Source organism: Hemiscyllium ocellatum, chromosome 1 (assembly GCF_020745735.1).
Source record: "Hemiscyllium ocellatum isolate sHemOce1 chromosome 1, sHemOce1.pat.X.cur, whole genome shotgun sequence".
In the NCBI taxonomy this organism is placed as follows: Eukaryota; Metazoa; Chordata; class Chondrichthyes; order Orectolobiformes; family Hemiscylliidae; genus Hemiscyllium; species Hemiscyllium ocellatum.
In genome coordinates, this window is record NC_083401.1 from 100,387,000 (window position 1) to 100,408,117 (window position 21,118).

General features: G+C 45.5%; 1 protein-coding gene across 1 annotated transcript in view; it reads left to right on the forward strand.

The window, feature by feature from the left end:
• Positions 1-21,118, forward strand: part of LOC132815642 (gamma-aminobutyric acid receptor subunit gamma-1-like) — a 94,609-nt gene that overhangs the window by 50,083 nt on the left and 23,408 nt on the right. The window contains exon 6 of the mRNA XM_060824659.1: positions 6,908-6,990. Coding sequence (XP_060680642.1) covers positions 6,908-6,990 — 83 coding nt within the window. The remainder of the gene's footprint in view (positions 1-6,907; positions 6,991-21,118) is intronic.

A 21,118-nucleotide genomic window follows, 5' to 3' on the forward strand; every position in this document is an offset into this window, starting at 1 on the left:
TCTCCCCCTCCCACTCAGCTCCTCTCACTCTCCCCACTCCCACTCCGCCCCTCACTCTCCCCGCTCCCACTGAGCCCCTCGCTCTCCCCCTCCCACTCAGCTCCTCTCACTCTCCCTACTCCCACTCAGCTCCTCACTCTCCCCATTCCCACTCAGCTCCTCACTCGCTCCACATCCCACTCAGCTCCTCTCACTCTCCTCACTCCCACTCAGCTCCTCTCGCTCTCCCCACTCCCACTCAGCTCCTCACACTCCCTGCTCCCACTCAGCTCCTCGCTCTTCCCCTCCCACTCAGCTCCCATCTCTCCCCCTCCCACTCAGCTCCTCTCACTCTCCCCACTCCCACTCAGCTCCTCACACTCCCTGCTCCCACTCAGCTCTCCTCTCGCTCTCCCCCCCCCCCCCCCCACTCAGCTCCTCACTCCCTCTCACTCCTACTGAGCTCGTCACTCTCCCCACTCCCACTCAGCTCCTCACTTTTCCCACTCCCACTCAGCTCCTCATTCTCCCCGCTCCCATTCAGCTCCTCGCTCTCCACATCCCACTCAGCTCCTCTCACTCTCCCCCTCCCAGTCAGCTCCTCACTCTCCCCGCTCCCACTCAGCTCCTCACTCTCCCCTCCCACTCAGCTCCCATCTCTCCCCCTCCCACTCAGCTCCTCTCACTCTCCCCACTCCCACTCAGCCCCTCACTCTCCCTCCTCCCACTCAGCTCCTCGCTCTCCCCCTCCCACTCAGCTCCTCTCACTCTCCCTACTCCCACTCAGCTCCTCACTCTCCCCCTCCCACTCGGCTCCTCACTCGCTCCACATCCCACTCAGCTCCTCACTCTTCCCACTCCCACTCAGCTCCTCATTCTCCCCGCTCCCATTCAGCTCCTCGCTCTCCCCCTCCCAGTCAGCTGCTCACTCTCCCCACTCCCACTCAGCTCCTCACTCTCCACATCCCACTCAGCTCCTCTCACTCTCCCCACTCCCACTCAGCTCCTCACTCTCCCCGCTCCCACTCAGCTCCTCACTCTCCCCGCTCCCACTCAGCTCCTCACTGTCCCCGCTCCCACTCAGCTCCTCACTCTCCCCAATCCCACTCAGCTCCTCACTCTCCCCAATCCCACTCAGCTCCTCACTCTCCCCACTCCCACTCATCTCCTCTCACTCTCCCCACTCCCACAGCTCCTCGCACTCTCCCCACTCCCATTCAGTTTCTCTCACTCTTCCTACTCCCACTCAGCTCTTCACTCTTCCCCCTCCCACTCAGCACTTCACTCTCTCCACATCCCACTCAGCTCCTTGCTGTCCTCACTCTCACTCAGCTCCTCGCACTCCCCACTCCCATTCAGCTCCTCACTCTCCCCGCTTCCACTCAGCTCTCCTCTCGCTCTCCCCCCCCCCACTCAGCTCCTCACTCCCACTCACTCCCACTGAGCTCCTCACTCTCCCCACTCCCACTCAGCTCCTCATTCTCCCCGCTCCCACTCAGCTCCTCACTCTCCACATCCCACTCAGCTCCTCTCACTCTCCCTACTCCCACTCAGCTCTTCTCACTCTCCCCACTCCCACTCAGCTCCTCTCACTCTCCCCACTCCCACTCAGCGCCTCTCACTCTCCCCACTCTCACTCAGCTCCTCGCGCTCTCCACTCCCACTCAGCTCCTCACTCTCCCCCCTCCCACTCATCTCCTCTCACCTACTAGTGCAAGTGACCTCGATGTGAATGGTACTGTTGTCCATGAGTCAGCTGTAAAGACCTTATCTTTTTAATTTCCGGTAGATTTGATCATTGATTGAGGTCACAAAAGAGCTTTTATTTTTAAAAAATTAATGATTGTAGAAAGGATTACGCAGTTTTACAAGATAAGTTACTTGACACTCATTGTTTACACAGCTGTTTGACCAGGCAGTGAGGAGGTTAGTAGAGATGAGCTAGACACTGGAGTTAGTGCTAGTAATCAGTAGTTGATTGACCTATGGAGCGTAAACTAGTTGTCAATGACCAAGGCCGCCTTGCTGCTCCCAGCTATCTGAACAAGATGGTCAGAAGCTTTCAGACCTTTGAAAGGAAGATGCTATCACATGTGTGTATGTATGGTCAATGATTCATAATTGCTTCCTTGCAGCTAAAATCTATTTATTTTTAAGATATTTGCTAAGTACAGAAACCTGGTCTCTGCCTTCTGTCAACCTGGCTCTAAGAGACAGATGAATTCGGGAATTTTGAGTTATTCGAAACATCTTGAACTTTTCTGATGACTAAGGAAGAGCAAGACTTGAATTCCAATGTGCCACTCCAGTGAGGCATAACACAGTGCACCAGTAGTAATTGTGTATTATATGTACAGCCAAGGGAGGTGTATGCAGGGACTACAGGAACCTTGCCTCATTGTACAGTAAGCGTTCACTAATGCTTGAGTGGGAAGACCCCAATGAGGAACGTTCTTTGTGGTAACAGTTCACAGACAATCCACGGTCAAGATCAGATTTATGAACACCAGTCCTCAACTCAAAAGGTGCTGCCAGTGTTTCTGTATGAGGTGGAGGAGCTGGTTAAAAAGTTACAAAGTTAAAAATCTCACGGCACCAGGTTATAGTCCAATAGGTTTATCCGGAAGCATTAGCTTTTGGAGCGCTGCTCCTTCATCAGGTGGTTGTGGAATGAGATCCTCTTTCTGAAGAGGATTTGATATGGAAGGTTTGAAGCCCCCAGACCATCTGAATTTGTGAAATCAGTGTCCTGGCGGGAGATGCGGTCATGGTACTTTGCAAGTAATTTTATATTTGTGAATATATAATTAACTTTAGGTGAGAGAAAAGCTTTGGTAAAGTCGGTGAAATTTGTGCAGAGTAATGATCCTGGGTGAATTAATGTTGAGGATTTATTGAGCTCTGTCCATTCTGATGATGTCACATAGTCTTTGGATAGAGAAACAGATTTTGGCGAGGTTCTGATTGAGACAGATGTGACGAACCTGGCTCCTGATAGTTAAAATGATGCCAGCCAGTTAAATATTAGTTGTACTATTGCTATCATGCAACAAACGATACTTTATTATGTAAAACAAGTGCCATTTGTTAAGACTATGATGGCCAATCTGGATTTGAGACAGAAAGTTAACTTAGTTGGGTGGCAGCTGGCGTGTGCTACAGAGTAGTGCTAACTTGTGGCCTCAATTCCTATACTGGTTGATGTTCCTATGAAAGACTGTTTATTTAATCTGCTCACAAGGTATGCTGACCCTCAGATTAAACCATTAATTGTCATCTCTGTAATCAGTGAGGACCCCTCTGATTCAGTAGGGCTATGGCACCTTTACATGTACTAACGAATTCTGTATATTGCTTCAGACACTGATTAGTGTCAAACGGGAAGTGCAGCTAATTTGGTTCAAGAATTCACCACAACCTGTGCAACTGCAAGGACTGTGGATTTCAGGCAGCATGGTGGCTCAGTGTTTCACATTGCAGCCTCAGCACCAGGAACCCAGGTTTGATTCCAGCCTCAGGCATTCTCCCTATGTCTATGTGGGTTTCCTCTGGGTGCTCTGGTTTCCTCCCACAGTCCAAAGATGTGCAGGTGAGGTGAATTGACCATGCTAAATTGCCCATAATGTTCAGGGGTGTTTAAGTTAGATGTACTAGTCAGGGATAAATGTAAAAGTAATGGGGTATCAGAATGGAGCTGGGTGGATGTCTTCAGAGGGTCAGTGTGGACTTGTTGGGTTAACTGGCCTGCTTCCAGACTGGCCCATATTGTAGGGATTCTATGACTATGGATTTCCATCAGTTCCCTTGAAGGCAGGTAATCTTCTCAAAGCAGACTGACTATGTATCAGTTCCCATCGCTTATTACGCTTATTAACCCAAAAGTTGAGAGATCTGTTGAATTGCAGAAATTAAAGTGTAAACTTCATTGACTCATTGATTTCCTGGCTTGCTGGTCATGGTGAAGTAGGGGCTATTAGAAGAAATGAGGTTATAGATTGTTGTTGAATATAATTCTGTGCCTGCTGATGGCCCACAGTGACTCATGAGTGTCCAGGTTTGACTTACTAGATCTGTTCATAATCTATCCCATTTAGCAAGGTGGCAGTGTCACACAACGTGGTTAAAGGTATCCTCAATGTGAAAATGGGACTTTGAATCCACAAAGACTGTGATGCCCATTCCTCCTAATACTGTCATGGCAGATGCATCTGCGACAGGCAAATGGAAGAGAACAAAGTCAAGGATGTTTTTTTTCCCCAGTTGTAGGTCTTCTCAAACACCAGCTACAGACCCAGTCTAGCAGTCTTGTCCTTTTGTCTCTGTTAGTAGTGGTACTATATCAAGTCACTTTCAGTGATGGTGAAGTTCCTCACCCAGAATACATTATATGCATTTGCCGCTCAGTGTTTGTTCCAATTGGTGTTGAGCATGGAAGAATACTAATACATTAACTGTGATGTGTGGGTAGGAGGGTGGTGTTTGGGGGAGGGTGGAATTGGCCGGGAAAGGGGTGCTTTGAGGAGGGGGCTGACATTTGATAATCCACAACAGATTATTCCTTCCATATGTTCAACCTGTTGCCATTAGGCTTCCTCATCTAATTCTGCTAACTCTGGAGTTAATGTTGACAACTGTCAGGAAGCTCACCTTTGACTACATAACCACTTTGCCACAGACACTGCTGGAACTGACCTGCCAGCGGGACAGTATACGCACACCAGGATTGTTGTCCCTGGGATCTTGTCTCAGAGATATAATCAGGTACATATGACTATGGGGGAGAGACGTTTGATTAATATTGAGACAGCTCTCAAAATGTTGACACAAACATTCAAGAAGGAGTTTGCAGTATTGACCAAGCTAAGTTTGATGTCTTGTTTCCATTGTTTATGTCAATACTGGGTGGTTTGTTCAGTTTCATTGCTTTAAGACTTTGGATTGGTTTTATACAACTGAGAGACATGCTAGGCCCTTTCCAGCAGTCATAAGTCACCAACATTGCTGTGGGTCTGGAGTCACATGTAGGCCAAACCCGAGTAAGGACAGTAGATTTAATTCCTCAAAGGACACCAGTGTACCAGGTGCATTTTGTGTAATAATTTTGGAGTTATTATCAGAATAGTTTTTTAAATTCAACCAACTACCAAGCAGAAGTTGAACACGTGATCTCAGTTCAAGCCTGGGCTTCTGGTTTAGTAGTCATGTGTCACTATTTCTATGTCACTGTCTCACTGCAATGGAAACTGACTGAAAGGGGACATGCTTCAGACACATCAAATGCTGCTTTACTACTTCATCCAGTCTACATTAAGTGGATTTTAATGTATCTGACATTAAGTGATCAGCTCTTTTTGGGTAAATCTACTGGTATTCATCTATAATACCTTCCCATCCTATATGAATTATATATACTTAATACATTCATGGGGTCCTAGTCTTTGTGGTTTTAAGATAGTTGTTCTAATACAATAGTTACTGTTTCCAAAGTTCTGTTAACTATATTGTCCATTCTTTAGTTGGAACGACTCTGAAACAAACATCACCACAACAATACCCCCTCTGTCAATTCAGCCTATTAGCACTTTCATTAAGACAGAATCAGGAAGGCCACATTCTAAAGGGAATAACAAATTTACACTGCAAAGTTAAAAAGGTACAGGTTGGCTAATAAGTGGACTCTAATTGGTTGAGGCATTGCCATGGAGAAAGCACCAGGGAATAGTTGACCATAAACCTTTGTTTAAATTTAGAAAAGCTGTCTGTGATGGTTATGGTGCTGCCATGGTGGAATACATAAGGGAACTATTGTGCCTATTCATTTTTTTTTTGTTGTAGAAGTTGCAATGCCTAGCTATATTCTTCCTGTTTCTAAATGTCTTGCATATGGGTATATGTGGATTCTAGCAAGTGTAGGTGAGCCGCATTGGCAATCCAACAGGTAATTTTAAACTGGAATTTTCAGTACTAACTATCACAGGTTGAACTTTGCTGGTCAATATACTAACTGGCATTCCCACAGCTTTAACTGTTGTACGATTAGCCTTATCCCAAAAAGGGTCCTGAGCCATTTGTTGTCCATGCAAGCTTGATGCTGCAAAGGGCAAATTAAAGCTTTTCTGCAGGATAATATCTACCTCAGTCAAATCATTGCACAACGTACATTGCACAAACTCATCAATAACATAATGCCAGCTCTGCTGGTCCTTAAAAGTGCTCTGTATATCTCAAGGAGATTCTGCCCATCACACAAATGAGCGATGGGGTGTACAAATATCAGTGTCAGTGCAATGCCAGGTACGTGGATCATATGTCCCAACGACTGGTGGATTCAATGATACATCATATCTCTTTGGCTGTTCATATCTGACTGAGTTCCAACCAAATTGCAAGCTCCAGCAGGCAAAGTTCAGAATATAATCTATAACATTAGATATGATTCTGTATGTTATTGAATGATCGCAAGTGTGCTAATTACACTAACAACCAAGTACAGATTACCAGTTAACACTCCGGGGGTTGGGGGGTGCGGGGGCGCTTCTAGATGTTACATATACAGGGCCCTATCCTCTGCAAAAATACAGAGCCTATATCCAAACTTTGCAGCTATTCCCTTCTGTGTTCCCCATGGCAACACCTTGACCAATCAGATCCACGTTGCCAACCAGTCAACATCATATTTCTGCTGCAGTAAAAGTTATAGTTCCCCTTGATATTTCCCATTCTTACATCTGTCCTAATGAATGTGAGATGAAAAGCTTCAATGATATGTCTCCTTCTTAAGCACTACACAAGTTCTGTACAACAGGTACCAATGTTCCTTAATATGCATATTACAATTAACACTAATAAATGTACATTAATGTTAAACATTAGTTTTCATTGGACAAAGTTGATGATTTTATTTTTCCCTTTTTGTTTGCCACATTAGATTAACCATCAATGCTGAATGCTATCTTCAGCTTCATGACTTTCCTATGGATCATCATTCCTGTCCTCTGGAATTCTCAAGCTGTAAGTGTGGCATCATGTGCACCTTTATTTCTAGTACAAAATAATTTGTGATACAAATAATGCTGTAACAACAGCAAATTACTTGGTAGGTGCGTCAAGTAATCGATAGGCTATTAACTTCACTACATAATGGCCTAAAAGAATTAGATGGTGCATTGTAGCCTTGTTATATGCAATGATCCTTCAAAGCACCATTAGTCAAATGCAGCTTTATTGTCTGAACATGTTGGCTCACTTCATGCTGGCCTATTGCTTATGACAAAGTTATCTACCTAAACCAATAATTTGCTAACTACATCATAGTGTTAAAAACTGATAAAGATTATTTTAGAATCGTTTGAGTAAAACTCTCTCTCCATTATCTGACATAAACATTTTAACAATTTTATTTTCAGTCTCTAGAAACTAATTTTGTTTTGCTTTCTTTGAGTAATGTGAACAAATCTTTTTCATAATTTATTGTTGAGATGATTTAATCAATTCTTGGTTGTTGGAGGCTAAATCTATTGCATTTAGTATTTTGAAAAGAATAGAATGACAGGCTGGTTCCAGCACAGAAGAAGGCCATTCAACCCATCCAAGATGATCATGTGAAGCAGCAATTCACCCTCACTCCCCTTCCCTGCCTTTTCCCCATCTCAGATAAGATGACCAAAACTGCACCCAGTACTCTAGCTGTGGTTTCACTAAGCTCCTATAAAATTGAAGCAATCGATCATGATTCCTGTACTCACCTCCTCTTACAATAAAGGCTAATATTCCATGAGGCTTCCTTTAAGGGCAGCATAATGGCTGAGTGGTTAGCATTGTGCCTCATAGTTCCAGTGCCCTGAGTTCGATTCCAGTCTCCGGTGACTGTAAGTGTGAAGATTGCACGTTCTCCCCGTGTCTGCATGGGTTTCCTCCGAATGTTCTGGTTTCTTCCCACAATCCAAAGATGTACTGGTTAGGTGGAATGGCCATGCCACATCACCATGTAGTGTGCAGGCTAGGTGGGTTAGCCGTGGGAAATGCAGGGTTAAAGGAATGGGGGTGGGTCTAGGTGGGATGTTCTTCAAAGGGCTGGTGTGGATTCTTAAAGGGCCAAAGGGCCATTACCACATGGTAAAGATTCTATGAGTTTGCTGCACCAGCATAATAGCCTTCAGAGAAATCATATTTAGTAGCAGATTACGGTTGGGGGTAGCGGTGTTGGGAGACAGTGATGTGGAGGTCAAGGTACAATCGCTGCCACAGAAATATCCAAAACAAACATTGAGATGCTTGCCTTTAACCCAAGCAGGAAGGAGGGTGGCTCTGCTGGATTTGGATAATCAGTTTCTTTTGCTGGTGTTGATTTGGGAGCTCAGCTGTCAGGAAGGAAAGTGTGTCAGAAAAGGAAGCATTATACATTGATCCTAACAAGAGACAACATGGGAATGGTGTCTTCACACATTGGCACCATAAAAACCAATCCAGGTGGTGGAGGCAGAACAGTGTGTACCAGGTAGGAGCACGAAGAGTGCAGTCAGACGTAATCTCGCGTTTTAGATTCAGTTTAATGGTAATACTTCGTGTAATTGAAAGAATAGACTGAATTTGTTTGGCTGAACCAACATAAATATTTGTTTTACTGATTAATTACTCAACCAATGCAGGTAAAAGTATGATTTCACATGTTTCACGGAATTTTTAAAAATAGGTACAATAAAGTGGAAAGGAGTAATTCTTAATAAAGCAGTGATTTTCAATCAACTCACTTCAGGACACCAGCTTATGACTTTTAGCTGTCTGGGCACATGTCTCTCATTCTGTTCTATTGACTGATGGTGTTATACAGCATGGAAACAGATCCTTCAGTGCAGCTTATCCATGCCAATCAGATATCCTAAATCGAACTGCATTTGGCCCATATCCCTCTCAACCTTTCCAATTCATTTACCTATCCAAATGTCTTTTGAATATTGTGCCTCTATCATTTACTCTGGCAGTTCATTCCATACATGCCCCACCCTCTGTGTGGAGAAGTTGCCTCTCAGGTCCATTTTAAATCTTTCCCCTCTCGCCTTCAACCTATACCCTGTAGTTTTGCACTCCCGTACCCTTGGGAAAAGATTTTGGCGATTCACCTGAACTGAGCCCCTTATGATTTTATAAACCTCTATAATGTCATAGCTCAGCCTCTGACAATCCAGGGGAAAATGTCCCAGCTTGTCAAGCCTCTCCTTCTAACTCAAGCCCCCTAGTCATGGTAACAGCTTGTAACTCTTTTCTGTACCCTTTCTAGTTTATCAACATCCTTCCTATGGCAGGGTGGTCAGAATTCAGTGCAGTATTCCAAAAGTGGCTTCACCATTCTCTTGTACAGTTGTAATGTAACATCCCAACTCCTGTACTTAATGTTATAATCAATGAAGGCAAGTATGCCAAAGCCCCTGTCTACCTGCGACATCATATTCAAGGAACTATGAATCGTCACCCCTGGGTCCCTTCGATGTTCCATTGTTTATATTCTTGAGAGTGATGCTTATCTTACAGATATTACTGTTGTGGTTCTGTTCGCCGAGCTGGAAGTTTTTGCTGCAAACGTTTCGTTCCCTGGCTAGGGAACATCATCAGTGCTATTGGAGCCTCCTGTGAAGTGCTGCTTTGATGTTTCTTCCGGTATTTATAGTGGTTTGTTCTTGCCACTTTCGGGTGTCAGTTTCAGCTGTAGTGGTTTGTATATGGGGTCCAGGTCCATGTGTCTGTTAATGGAGTTTGTGGATGAATGCCATGCCTCTAGGAATTCCCTGGCTGTTCTCTGTCTGGCTTGTCCTATGATGGTAGTGTTTTCCCAGTCAGGGAACGAAACGTTTGCAGCAAAAACTTCCAGCTCGGCGAACAGAACCACAACAACGGACACCCGAGCTACAAATCTTCAACCAGACTTTAAACAGATATTACTTCCTATGATCTCCTGACGGATTGATTGTATCCCTTGTATCAGTTACTAATGTCAATATTCCTTTTTGTTACTGCTTAGTTTACTAACTTTATAGATCGCTACCAAAGTGAGGCACCACCAGAGTAATTTGTTGTCCACTTTGAAGATATATAATGTCTTGTGCTAATGATCAACATTGTACAGAGATGTCTCAACTGATTCATCCAAATATTCTTGAAAATTCCCCAGCCTGTCAATGTCGTTTAGTTAAAGGAAATATTTAGTAAGTTAACCAAAGGCACTTTCACAGGACAATTAAGGTTTTGTTCTCCCAGAGAAAGTGTCATGTTATCATGAATTGAACCCTATCAGTGATTGCAGTGTGACATAGCTAATTTGAATTTCAACGTAATATATTTGCAAATGCCAGTTTTATACTTCAACTATTATGCATATAAAGTAATTAATTTACAAAGCTAAATCAATATAGGACACTGTTGCAACCATATAACCATAGAAATAGTCTCTTTCAGCATTTGTTTATTTTAACTCAAGGCTAAATTTCATCTTCCACTAAACACAGAAATACAGGCATACTTTGACAACATTGTATTTTATTGACACAATTGAGCTAAATAAAACTTAATTCTTCATTTGCTGAGTCAGGTTAAAATAATTAGTTTTCATTTAGTTATTGAAACTAAACTCAAACCTACAGTAAGAATATACTGACAATGTAGGCCACGTCTCAATATGACTGAAAACTAATATAGAAGGTGCCTGAAGCTAACCTGAAAAATGCTGATTGACATATGTCACATAGTGCAGCAACAGCTTGCACTATAATCTTACCTCTGCATACCTGCCACTGGCTGTACAATGTTATCATGGCTCTGAATTTAGGTATCAGGCTCTTTCTATTTCTGAGGGAATCAATAATACACAACTGAGCCGATTGAACTTTGCTCCTTCTTTTAAAGGGTTTCTTTGCAAAGTAAAATAGGAATCAAAGGCCTTAATGATGTTTCCTTATTTGCCTGTTTCTTCTTTGATCCCATGTCAAATCAAAATGATGTCAGCACTGCTGCTGATTGTACACAGCAATGCTGTAGCCTGATCCTTGTCAGGCCTGAGTGAGTCCAGAGATGATCTGAGACCTGTCAAAGTGGAGGCATCAATTGACCTAGTGTAGTCTTAGTAAAGAACCATTGTTTAGACCATAATACCGTAACAAATCGGAGTGGAATTAGGCCATTTGGCCCATCGAGTCTGCTGCTCCATTTGATCATGACTAATATGTTTCTCAACCCTATTCTCCTGCCTTCTCCTGTAACCATTGATCTCCTTACTAATTATGAACGTATCTGTCTCTGTCTTAAATATACTCAATGTCTTGACCTCAGAGGCTTTTGTGGCAATGAGTTCCACAATTTCACCATCCTCAGGTTGAAGAAATTCCTCCTGAATTGATTTATTATCGTCACATGTACCCAGATACAGTGAAAATTATTGTTTCACATGCTATCCAGACAAATCATACCTTAAATAAGTACATCAGGGTAATAGAACAGATTGTAGAATATGATGTTACAGCTACAGAGAAGGCACAGAGAAAGATCAACTCTAATATATAAGAGGTCCATTCACAAGTCTGATAACAGTAAGGAAGTTATGCTTAAATCTGTTGTTATGTTGATTGCTTAACAAGGCAGTGGGATGTGTAGGCAGAGTCAGTGGAAGGATGGCTGGTTCATGATGAACTGGGCTGTGCTTACAACTCTGCAATTTCTTGCAGTTGCCATACCACCCTATGATGCATCCAGATAGAATACTTTCTATGGTGCATCGATAAAAATTGGCAAGTAGGTACATTGGTATGCTTTCTCGACAATAGCGTCAATGTGGGTGAACTGGGATAGATCGTTGGTGATGTTTAATCCTCGGAACTTGAAGCTCTTGACCACCTCCCTCTCGGCCCCATTGAGACAGACGGGGCATGCCCTCAACTCCACTTCCTGAAGTCAATGACCAGCTCTTTCAGTTTGTTGACATTGAGGAAGAAATTGTGGTCTTTACACCATCCCACTAAGCTGTCTGTCTCTTTCCTGTACTTTCTACCTTGTTGTTTGAGTTCCAACCCAATACAGTGGTGTCATCAGCAAATTTATAAGTGGAGTTAGAGCTGAATTTGGCCAAGCAGTCGTGTGTTTATAAGGAGTGTAGTAGGGGGCTGAGTACAGAGCCTTGTGGGGCTCCGGTGTTGATGGTTGTCATGGAGGAGTGTTGTTGCCTATCTTTACTAATTGCAGTGTTTGGTTCAGAAAGTTGAGGGATCCTCATCTCAGTTCAAAACGGTCATCTCTCCACTCTGAGGTTGTGCCCGCAGGTACTACTCTTCCCTACTAACAGGAACATCTTCTCCACATCCACTCTGTCCAGGCTTCACAGTATATTGTAAATTTCAATGAGATCCCCCCATATCCTACTAAATTTCACTGAGTACAGGCTCAGAGTCCTCAACTGCTCCTCATATGACAAGCCCTTCATCTCCAGGATCATTCTTGTGAGCTTCCTCTGGACCCCTTCTGAGGCCAGCACATCTTTCCTCAGATACAGGGCCCAAAAACTGCTCACAGTATTCGAGAAAAAAAGGAAGTGTTTAGGTAGAGCCCTTCATATTATTCTAATACATGCTGCCATTGCCTTTAGCTATCCCATACTGTCCTATGATGCAACCCCATTCTTGCCCTGTGTCTTACATCATTACCTCCTTGTGTTTATCCGCATGACTTCCACCATTATGACCGTGTATCGAAATGACTTTACCACCACTTTAATCACCCATTGTGGGCAATCCACCACCAGTCATCAATGAGCGAGTCAGATAGACACCCAACTACTTTGATAGTCTTTTCCACGTTCTGTGAGTTGTAGACTCATTGACCACTCGCACATTTGCAAGAGCAGATTGGACAGACAAGTTTTCATGCTGTGACAGATGTATGTACCAGACCGTGCACCGTAAAGCTGCAGATATGAACTGTCACTCAGACATCTGTGTGCTTGTGGTGAACAGCTCACCTTATTAGAACAAAGCAGGGAGTAAAATTGCTGCCAGCACAAGTGTAACCTTTCATATGCTGTTGGTAGGCACTACTAAGATTCCTGTCCATGCTTGCTTTGTGGTTGCTGGAGTGTTACACTGTAGGATATCTCTCCTGCAGCACCTCCACCAGAAACTGGAGATCCAAACTGCTAAACTTAGAAGCTGACTGTCCCATTCTTCCACATGCTGAGCTCTGTGGGATATTCCAGCAATACCAATATAGAACAAAAAGGATTGTGAGGCATATAGTCTACATTGCTCTGTAGCACATTTGTGCACTTTCATGAATTAACCATTTTTTTGTGTCTCATCAGTAAATACTTGGGATGGTACTGTGGTTGGGTGGTGGGGAGGGAATGCCTTTCCAGAGATGTGATGAATTTTGCTGCTGTCACTGCCTGATGGCATGCTGTACTCCTGATTGGAGTGACCCTGTGGATTTATTCTGCGTGAATCGTGCTGCTCTGCTGTTCCTCTATGCAGCTGAGACAGAACTGATCAGGCGTAAAGTGAATGGATGCATCTCGAATGATGGGTGGTAATGGCGCAAAGGTCCATGCTACTTCCACTGTGTATCACAAATTCCCCCATGGCATAATACTAACCTGTGTTGACACGGATTACCTTAAGGTGCCCGGAGTGCCAAAACGTTGCCATAGGGCTACGTTTATGATGCCTCTCCATGGTTATGTGGTTTAATGTGCTTCTGTACAATTTGAATTAGCAACAGCAATGGCTGGTTTATCATATTAAAAGTGACTGATGGTCATCAGTTCCAGTAAAAGCAAGCAGTTGGACAACATTTAGAAATTTAGAGTCATAGAGTCATAGAGATGTACAGCTGCAAATGTGTTGCTGGTCAAAGCACAGCAGGTTAGGCAGCATCTCAGGAATAGAGAATTCGACGTTTCGAGCATAAGCCCTTCATCAGGATTCCTGATGAAGGGCTTATGCTCGAAACGTCGAATTCTCTATTCCTGAGATGCTGCCTAACCTGCTGTGCTTTGACCAGCAACACATTTGCAGCTGTGATCTCCAGCATCTGCAGACCTCATTTTTTACTCATAGAGATGTACAACATAGAAACAGACCCTTCAGTCCAATCTGTCCATGCCAACCAGATATCCTAACCCAATCTAGTCCCACCTGCCAGCACCCGGCTTATATCCCTCTGAACGCTTCCTATTCATCCAAATGCCTCTTAAATGTTCAATTGTACCAGCCTCCACCACTTCCTCTGGCAGCTCATTCCATACACGAGCCACCCTCTGTGTGAAAATGTTGCCCCTTATGTCTCTTTTATATCTTTCCCTTCTCACCCTAAACCTACGCTCTCTAGTTCTGGACTCCCCCCACCCCAGGGAAAAGACTTTGCCTATTTACCATATCCATTCCCCTCATAATTTTGTAAACTTCTATAAGGTCACCCCTCAGCCTCCGACGCTCCAGGGAAAACAGCCCCAACCTGTTCAGCCTCTCCCTGTAACTCAAATCCTCCAACCTTGGCAACATCCTTTTAAGTCTTTTCTGAACCCGTTCATGTTTCACAACATCTTTCCGATAGGAAGGAGACCAGAATTGCATGCAATATTCCAACAGTGGCCTGACCAATGTCCTGTACAGCCGCAACATGACCTCCCAACTCCTATACTCAATTCTCTGACCAATAAAGGAAAGCATACCAACACCTTCTTCACTATCCTATCTACCTGCGACTCCACTTTCAAGGAGCTATGAATCTGCACTCCAAGGTCTCTTTGTTCAGCAACACTCCCTAGAACCTTACCATTAAGTGTATAAGTCCTGCTAAGATTTGCTTTCACAAAATGCAACACTTCACATTTATCTGAATTAAACTCCATCTGCCACTTCTCAGCCCATTGGCCCATCTGGTCCAGATCTTGTTGTAATCTGAGGTAACCCTCTTCGCTGTCCACTACACCTCCAATTTTGATGTCATCTGCAAACTTACTAACTGTACCTCTTATGCTCTCATCCAAATCATTTATGTAAATGACAAAAAGTAGAGAACCCAGCACCGATCCTTGTGGCACTCCACTGGTCACAGGCCTCCAGTCTGGAAAACAACCCTTCACCACCACCCTCTGTCTTCTACCTTTAAGCCAGTTCTGTATCCAAATGGCTAGTTCCCCCTGTATTCCATGAGATCTAACCTTGCTAACCAGTCTCCCATGGGGAACCTTGTCGAATGCCTTACTGAAGTCTATATAGATCACATCTACTGCTCTGCCCTCATCAATCCTCTTTGTTACTTCTTCAAAAAAAACTCAATCAAGTTTGTGAGACATGATTTCCCATGCACAAAGCCACATTGACTATCCCGAATCAGTCCTTGCCTTTCCAAATACGTGTACATCCTGTCCCTTAAGATTCCCTCCAAACGTTTGCCCACCACCGAGGTCAGGCTCACTGGTCTATAGTTCCCTGGCTTGTCTTTACAGCCCTTCTTAAACAGTGGCACCACGTTTGCCAACCTCCAGTCTTCCGGCGTCTCACCTGTGACTATCGATGATACAAATATCTCAGCAAGAGGCCCAGTAATCACTTCTCTAGCTTCCCACAGAGTTCTCGGGTACACCTGATCAGGTCCTGGGGATTTATCCACTTTTAATCACTTCAAGACATCCAGCACTTCTTCCTCTGTAATCTGGACATTTTGCAAGATGTCACCATCTATTTCCCGACAGTCTATATCTTCCATATCCTTTTCCACAGTAAATACTGATGCCCATTTTCTGTGGCTTCACACAAAGGTCACCTTGCTGATCTTTGAGGGGCCCTATTCTCTCCCTAGTTACCCTTTTGTCCTTAGCATATTTGTAAAAACGCTTTGGATTCTTCTTAATTCTATTTGCCAAAGCTAACGTACACTTAATTCCTCAGTGGCCAAGGCACAGTCACAATAGCCTGGATTTCCTGGTCCACAAATGGATGATCTTACTGGTGTACTTTTTAAATGTGACTGAGTTGCCCAACCAATGCTGGGCCCAACTTTGCCTCTCTCTAACTTCTGGGGTTAGCAGGTCCAATTCCTCTTACGCCCTCCCCCCACCCCACTTCCCTGTACACTTTCTCTGAAATCTGGCTTTTCGATCCGTGAGTTTTCCCAAATCTGCATTCCTGACCTACAAGTGACAATTCTGCCATGCTTCCTGAGCTAAACTCAAATGCAAGTTAAACTCGTCGGAACACGGATTGCAGTTGAACTTTGTTTCAAATGCAGAACTTATTTGAATCACTAGAAGTAAAGGTTTAGTGAGGCTGTAAGAAACTCAGTTCCAAATATTGTCCCAGTCATTAATCCAACTGTCCATCCCACATTTTAAAAGTTTTAGATTTTCACTGCCTTAGATGAAAATGGTGAAGGAAATTGCCTGACCCTTGGAGAAAGTGGGAGAAAGAAAGGACTGCAGATGCTGGAGATCAGAGTCGAGAGTATGGAAAAGCACAGTGGTCTGACAGCATCCGAGGAGCAGGAGAGTCGACGTTTCATGCATAAGCTCTTCATCAGGAATGCGAGTCAAATGGGAGGGTGGGGGTAAGGCTGGGGGAAGGTAGCTGGGAAGGCAGTAGGTAGATGGAGGTGGGGGGGTGATGGTGATAGATTGGATGGGAGGGTGAAGCGGATGGGTGGGAAGGAAGAGGGTTGGGTAGAACAGTTCAAGAGAAAGGTGCCAAGTTGGAGGGTCGAATCTGGGATGAGGTTGGTGGAGGGGAGGTGAGGAAACTGGTGAAATCGAGGTTGTTGCTGTGTGGTTGCAGGGTCCCAAGGTGGAAGATGAGGTGTTCTTCCTGTAGGTATCGGGTGGCTCAGATTTGGCGATGGAGGAGGCCCAGGACTTGCATGTCTTTGGCGGAGTGGGATGGGGAGTTGAGGTGGTCGGTCACAGGGCAGTGGGGTTGTTAGGTGTGTGTGTCCCAGAGATGTTCCCTGAAACAATCTTTAAGTTGGTGTCCTGTCTCCTCAATGTAGAGGAGAACACATCGAGAGCAATGGACACAGGAGATGAGATGTTTGCATGCGCAGGAAAATCTCCGCTGGATGTGGAAGGATCCTTTGGTACCATGGGTAAAGGTGAGGGGAGAGGTGTCTAGTAAGTGTTTAGAGATCCACTCCATTCACTCACTGATGAAGATCAAAATATGATGTATGAGAAAATGTCAGGCAATTGTTTCACTTGCTCCTCCTGGAGAAACAGAGACATTTCATTTTTTATCATTTCCTTGCTTCCAAACAAGGAGAAAGTGAGGACTGCAGATGCTAGAGATCAGAGCCAAAGAGTGGTGCTGGAAAAGCACAGCCAGTCAGGCAGCATCCGAGGAGTAGGAGAGTTGACATTTCGAGCATAAGCTCATCATCAGGAATGAGGGGGTGACCCAAGGGGGCTGAGAGATAAATGGGAGGGGGTGGGGGGGGTGGGGCTTGGGGGGAAGATAGATGGGAATGTGATAGGTAGATGAAGGTGGGGTAATGGTGAAAGGTCGAAGAGGACAGTGGAACAGATAGGTGGGAAGGAAAATGGACAGTTCAAGAGGGCTGTGCCATGCTAGAGGATCAGGGTTAAGGCAGAGGGAGGAGAAATGGAGAAATTGTTGAAATCCACATTGATGCCTTGTGGTTGGAGAGTCCCAAGGCGGAATATAAGGCTTTCTTCCTCCAGGCGTCCGGTGGCTAGAATTTGGTGATGGAGGAGGCCCTGGACTTGCATGTCCTTGGTGGAGTGGGAGCGGGTGTTAAAGGGTGGTGGGGTTGTTTAATGCGTGTGTCCCAGAGATGTTCTCGGAAATGTTCCACATGTTTCCCTCCTGTCTCGCCAAAGCAGAGGAGACCACATCGAGAGCAATGGGTACAGTAGATGGCGTATGTGGAAGTGCAGGCAAAACTCTGTTGGATGTGCAGGGACTCTTTGGGGCCTTGGACAGAGGTGAGGGAGAGGTGTGGGTGCAGGTTTTACACTTCTTGCAGTGGCAGGGGAAGGTGCCCAAGGTTGAGGGTGGGCTGTTGGTGGGCATGGACCTAAAAAGGGAGTCGTGGAGGGAATGGTTTCTCCAGAACACAGATAGGGGTGGGGAGGGAAATATATCCCTACTGGTGGGGTCTGTTGTGGAAGAGGATGATGCAATATATCTGGAGGTTGGCGGGGTGGAAGGTGAGGACCGAGGTGTTCTGTCCTTGTTGCTTTTGGAAAGGTGGGTTTCAAGGGCAGAGGTATGGGAAGTGGAGGAGATGTGCTGGAGGGCATTGTTGACCCCATTGAGGGTAAATGGTGTCTTTGGAAAAGGCGGCCATCTGGGATGTTCTGTGGTGGAATTGGTCCTTTGGGGAGCAGATGTGGTAGACGGGGAGGAATTTGGAATAAGGGATAGCGTTTTTGCAGGAGGCAGGGTGGGAGGAGGTATAGTCCAGGTAGCTGTGGAAGTCAGTAGGTTTGTATTTGATGTCAGTGTTAGGTCAGTCGCCAGAAATGGACATGGAGATGTCCAGGAAGGGGAGGGAGACATCCAAGTTGGTCCAGGTGAACTTGAGGTCAGCGTGAAAGGTGTTCATGAAGTTCATGAACCGTTCAACCTCCTCGTCCTTCATCATGGTGAATGGAGGTATACAGGGACTTGGATGTCCATGGTGTCCAGCCCCCTCACCAACCCAAACCTCTCACCCTCAGAATGTGCAGCCCTCCACTCCCACCACTCCAACCCCAACCTCACCATCAAATCAGCAGATGTGGGGGAGGGTGGGGTGGAGGATGCAGTGCAGTGGTAGTTTGGCGCACCGACCTCTACACCACTGAAGCCAGGCGGCAACTCACACACACCTCCTCTTACCGTCCCCTCGACCACAACCTCACCTTCCATACCAAACCATCATCTCCCAGACCATCCACAATCTCATCACCTCAGGGGATCTCCCACCAACAGCTTCCAACCTCATAGTTTGGGAACCCAGTACGGCCCAGTTCTATCTCCCATCAAAAATCCACAAACCTGACTGCCCCAGTTGACCCATTGACTCAGCCTGCTGCTGTCCCACCAAACTTACCTCTGCATATCTTGACATCGTACTGTCCCCTTTGGTCCAGCAACCCCTCACATACATTCGGGACACAACCCACACCCTCCACTTCCTCCATGACCTCCGTTTCCCTGGCCCCCAATGCTTCATCTTCACCATGGACAGCCAGTCCCTGTACACATATGTCCACCATGATGAAGGCCTCCAAGCACTCCATTTCTTACTGTCCTGCCACCCCAACCAGTACCCTTCAACTGACACACTCATTTGATTGCTGAACTGGTCCTCATCCTCAACAACTTTTCTTTCCAATCCTCCCAGTTCCTCCAGACCAAAGGGGTAGCCATGGGCACCCATATGGGCCCCAGCCATGCCTGTCTTTTTCTTGGGTATGTGGAACAGTCCATCTTCTGCAGCTACACTGACACCATCCCCCATCTTTTCCTCCGCTACATCAGTGACTGTACCGGCGCCACTTGGTGCTCCCACGAGAGGGTTGAACAGTCGATCAACTTCACGAACACCTTCCACCGCGATGTCAAGTACACCTGGACCATCTTGGACAACTCACTCTCCTTCCTGGACCTCTCCATCTCCATTTCTGGCAACCATCTCAACACAGACATCTACTACAAAGCCACGGTTTTCCACAGCTACCTGGACTACACCTCCTCCTGTAAAAACGCTATCCCTTATTCCCAATCCATCCGCCTCCCAGGAGGAACAATTCCACCATAGAACTTCCCAGGTAGCCTCCTTCTTCAAACACTGCAATTTCCCCTCCCACGTAGTTGACAATGCCCTCCAGCACATCATCTCCACCTCCTGCATCTCCGCTCTTGAATGCCACCCCATCCTACGCAACAAAGACAGAACCCCCTGGTTCTCACCTTCTACCCCACCAATCTCCATATACAATGCATCATCCTCCGCCATTTCTGCCACCTGCAAACAGATCCCACCACCAGAGATATATTTCCCTCCCCCAACCCTATCTGCATTCCAGAGAGACCATTCCCTCCATGATTCCTTTGTTACATTCACAACCCCACCAACCCACCCTCCACTCTTGGCACCTTACCTTGTCACCGTAACAAGTGCAAAACCTGCGTCCAGACCTCCCTGCTCACTTCTGTCCAAGGCCCCAAATGTCCTTACACATCTGACAGAGATTTGCCTGTACTTCCACACACAACATCTACTGTGTCTATTGCTCTTGATGTGATCTCCTCTACATTGAAGAGACAGGACACCAACATCTGGAACATTTAAGAGAATATCTCTGGGACACCTGCACTGAACAACTTCACTACCATGTGGCTGAACACTTTATCTCCTCCTCCCACTCTGCCAAGGATATGCAAGTCCTTGGCCTCCTACACCACCAAACTCTAGCTACAGAGGCCTGGAGGAAGAATGCTTCACCTTCTGCCTTGGGACCCTCCAACCACACGAATCAATGTGCATTTCACCAGTTTCGTAATTTCCCCTCCCCCCCCCACCTTACCCCAGATCCAGCCCTGCAACTGGCACTGCCTTCTTGAACTATCCTACCTGCCCATCTTCCTTCCGACCTATCAGCTCCACCTACCTCTCTGACCTATCACCTTTGCCCCTATCTTCATCTACCTATTCCCACCTACCTCACCACTCGACCCACCCCCATCCCATTTATCTTTCAGCCCCCTTGGGGTAACCCCCCCCATTCCTGATGAAGAGTTTATGCTCGAAACGTCGACTGTCCTGCACCTGGGAAGCTGCCTGACCTGTGCTTTTCCAGCACCACACCCTTCAACTCTTGCTTCCAAACAGCACTAGTCCATAAATTTGATATAGTTTGTATTTACTATGACAAGAAGAGGATGCATTTGTTTTGCCGTATCTCTATCTATTGGTATTGACCCCGAAAGTTTGTCAAATGGAAGAACCAGCTCTGTCTTCCATCAGGGTTATCAGAGTCAGGCCCCACAAAAATTTAGGCTCAGTGTTTTATTGAAGAAAGGCATTTAATTATTTTTACTGAATTTTTACTTATTTTTACTGAGTAAGCTTTTACTGAAATGTAAAGCTGACTAAATTGCAATGT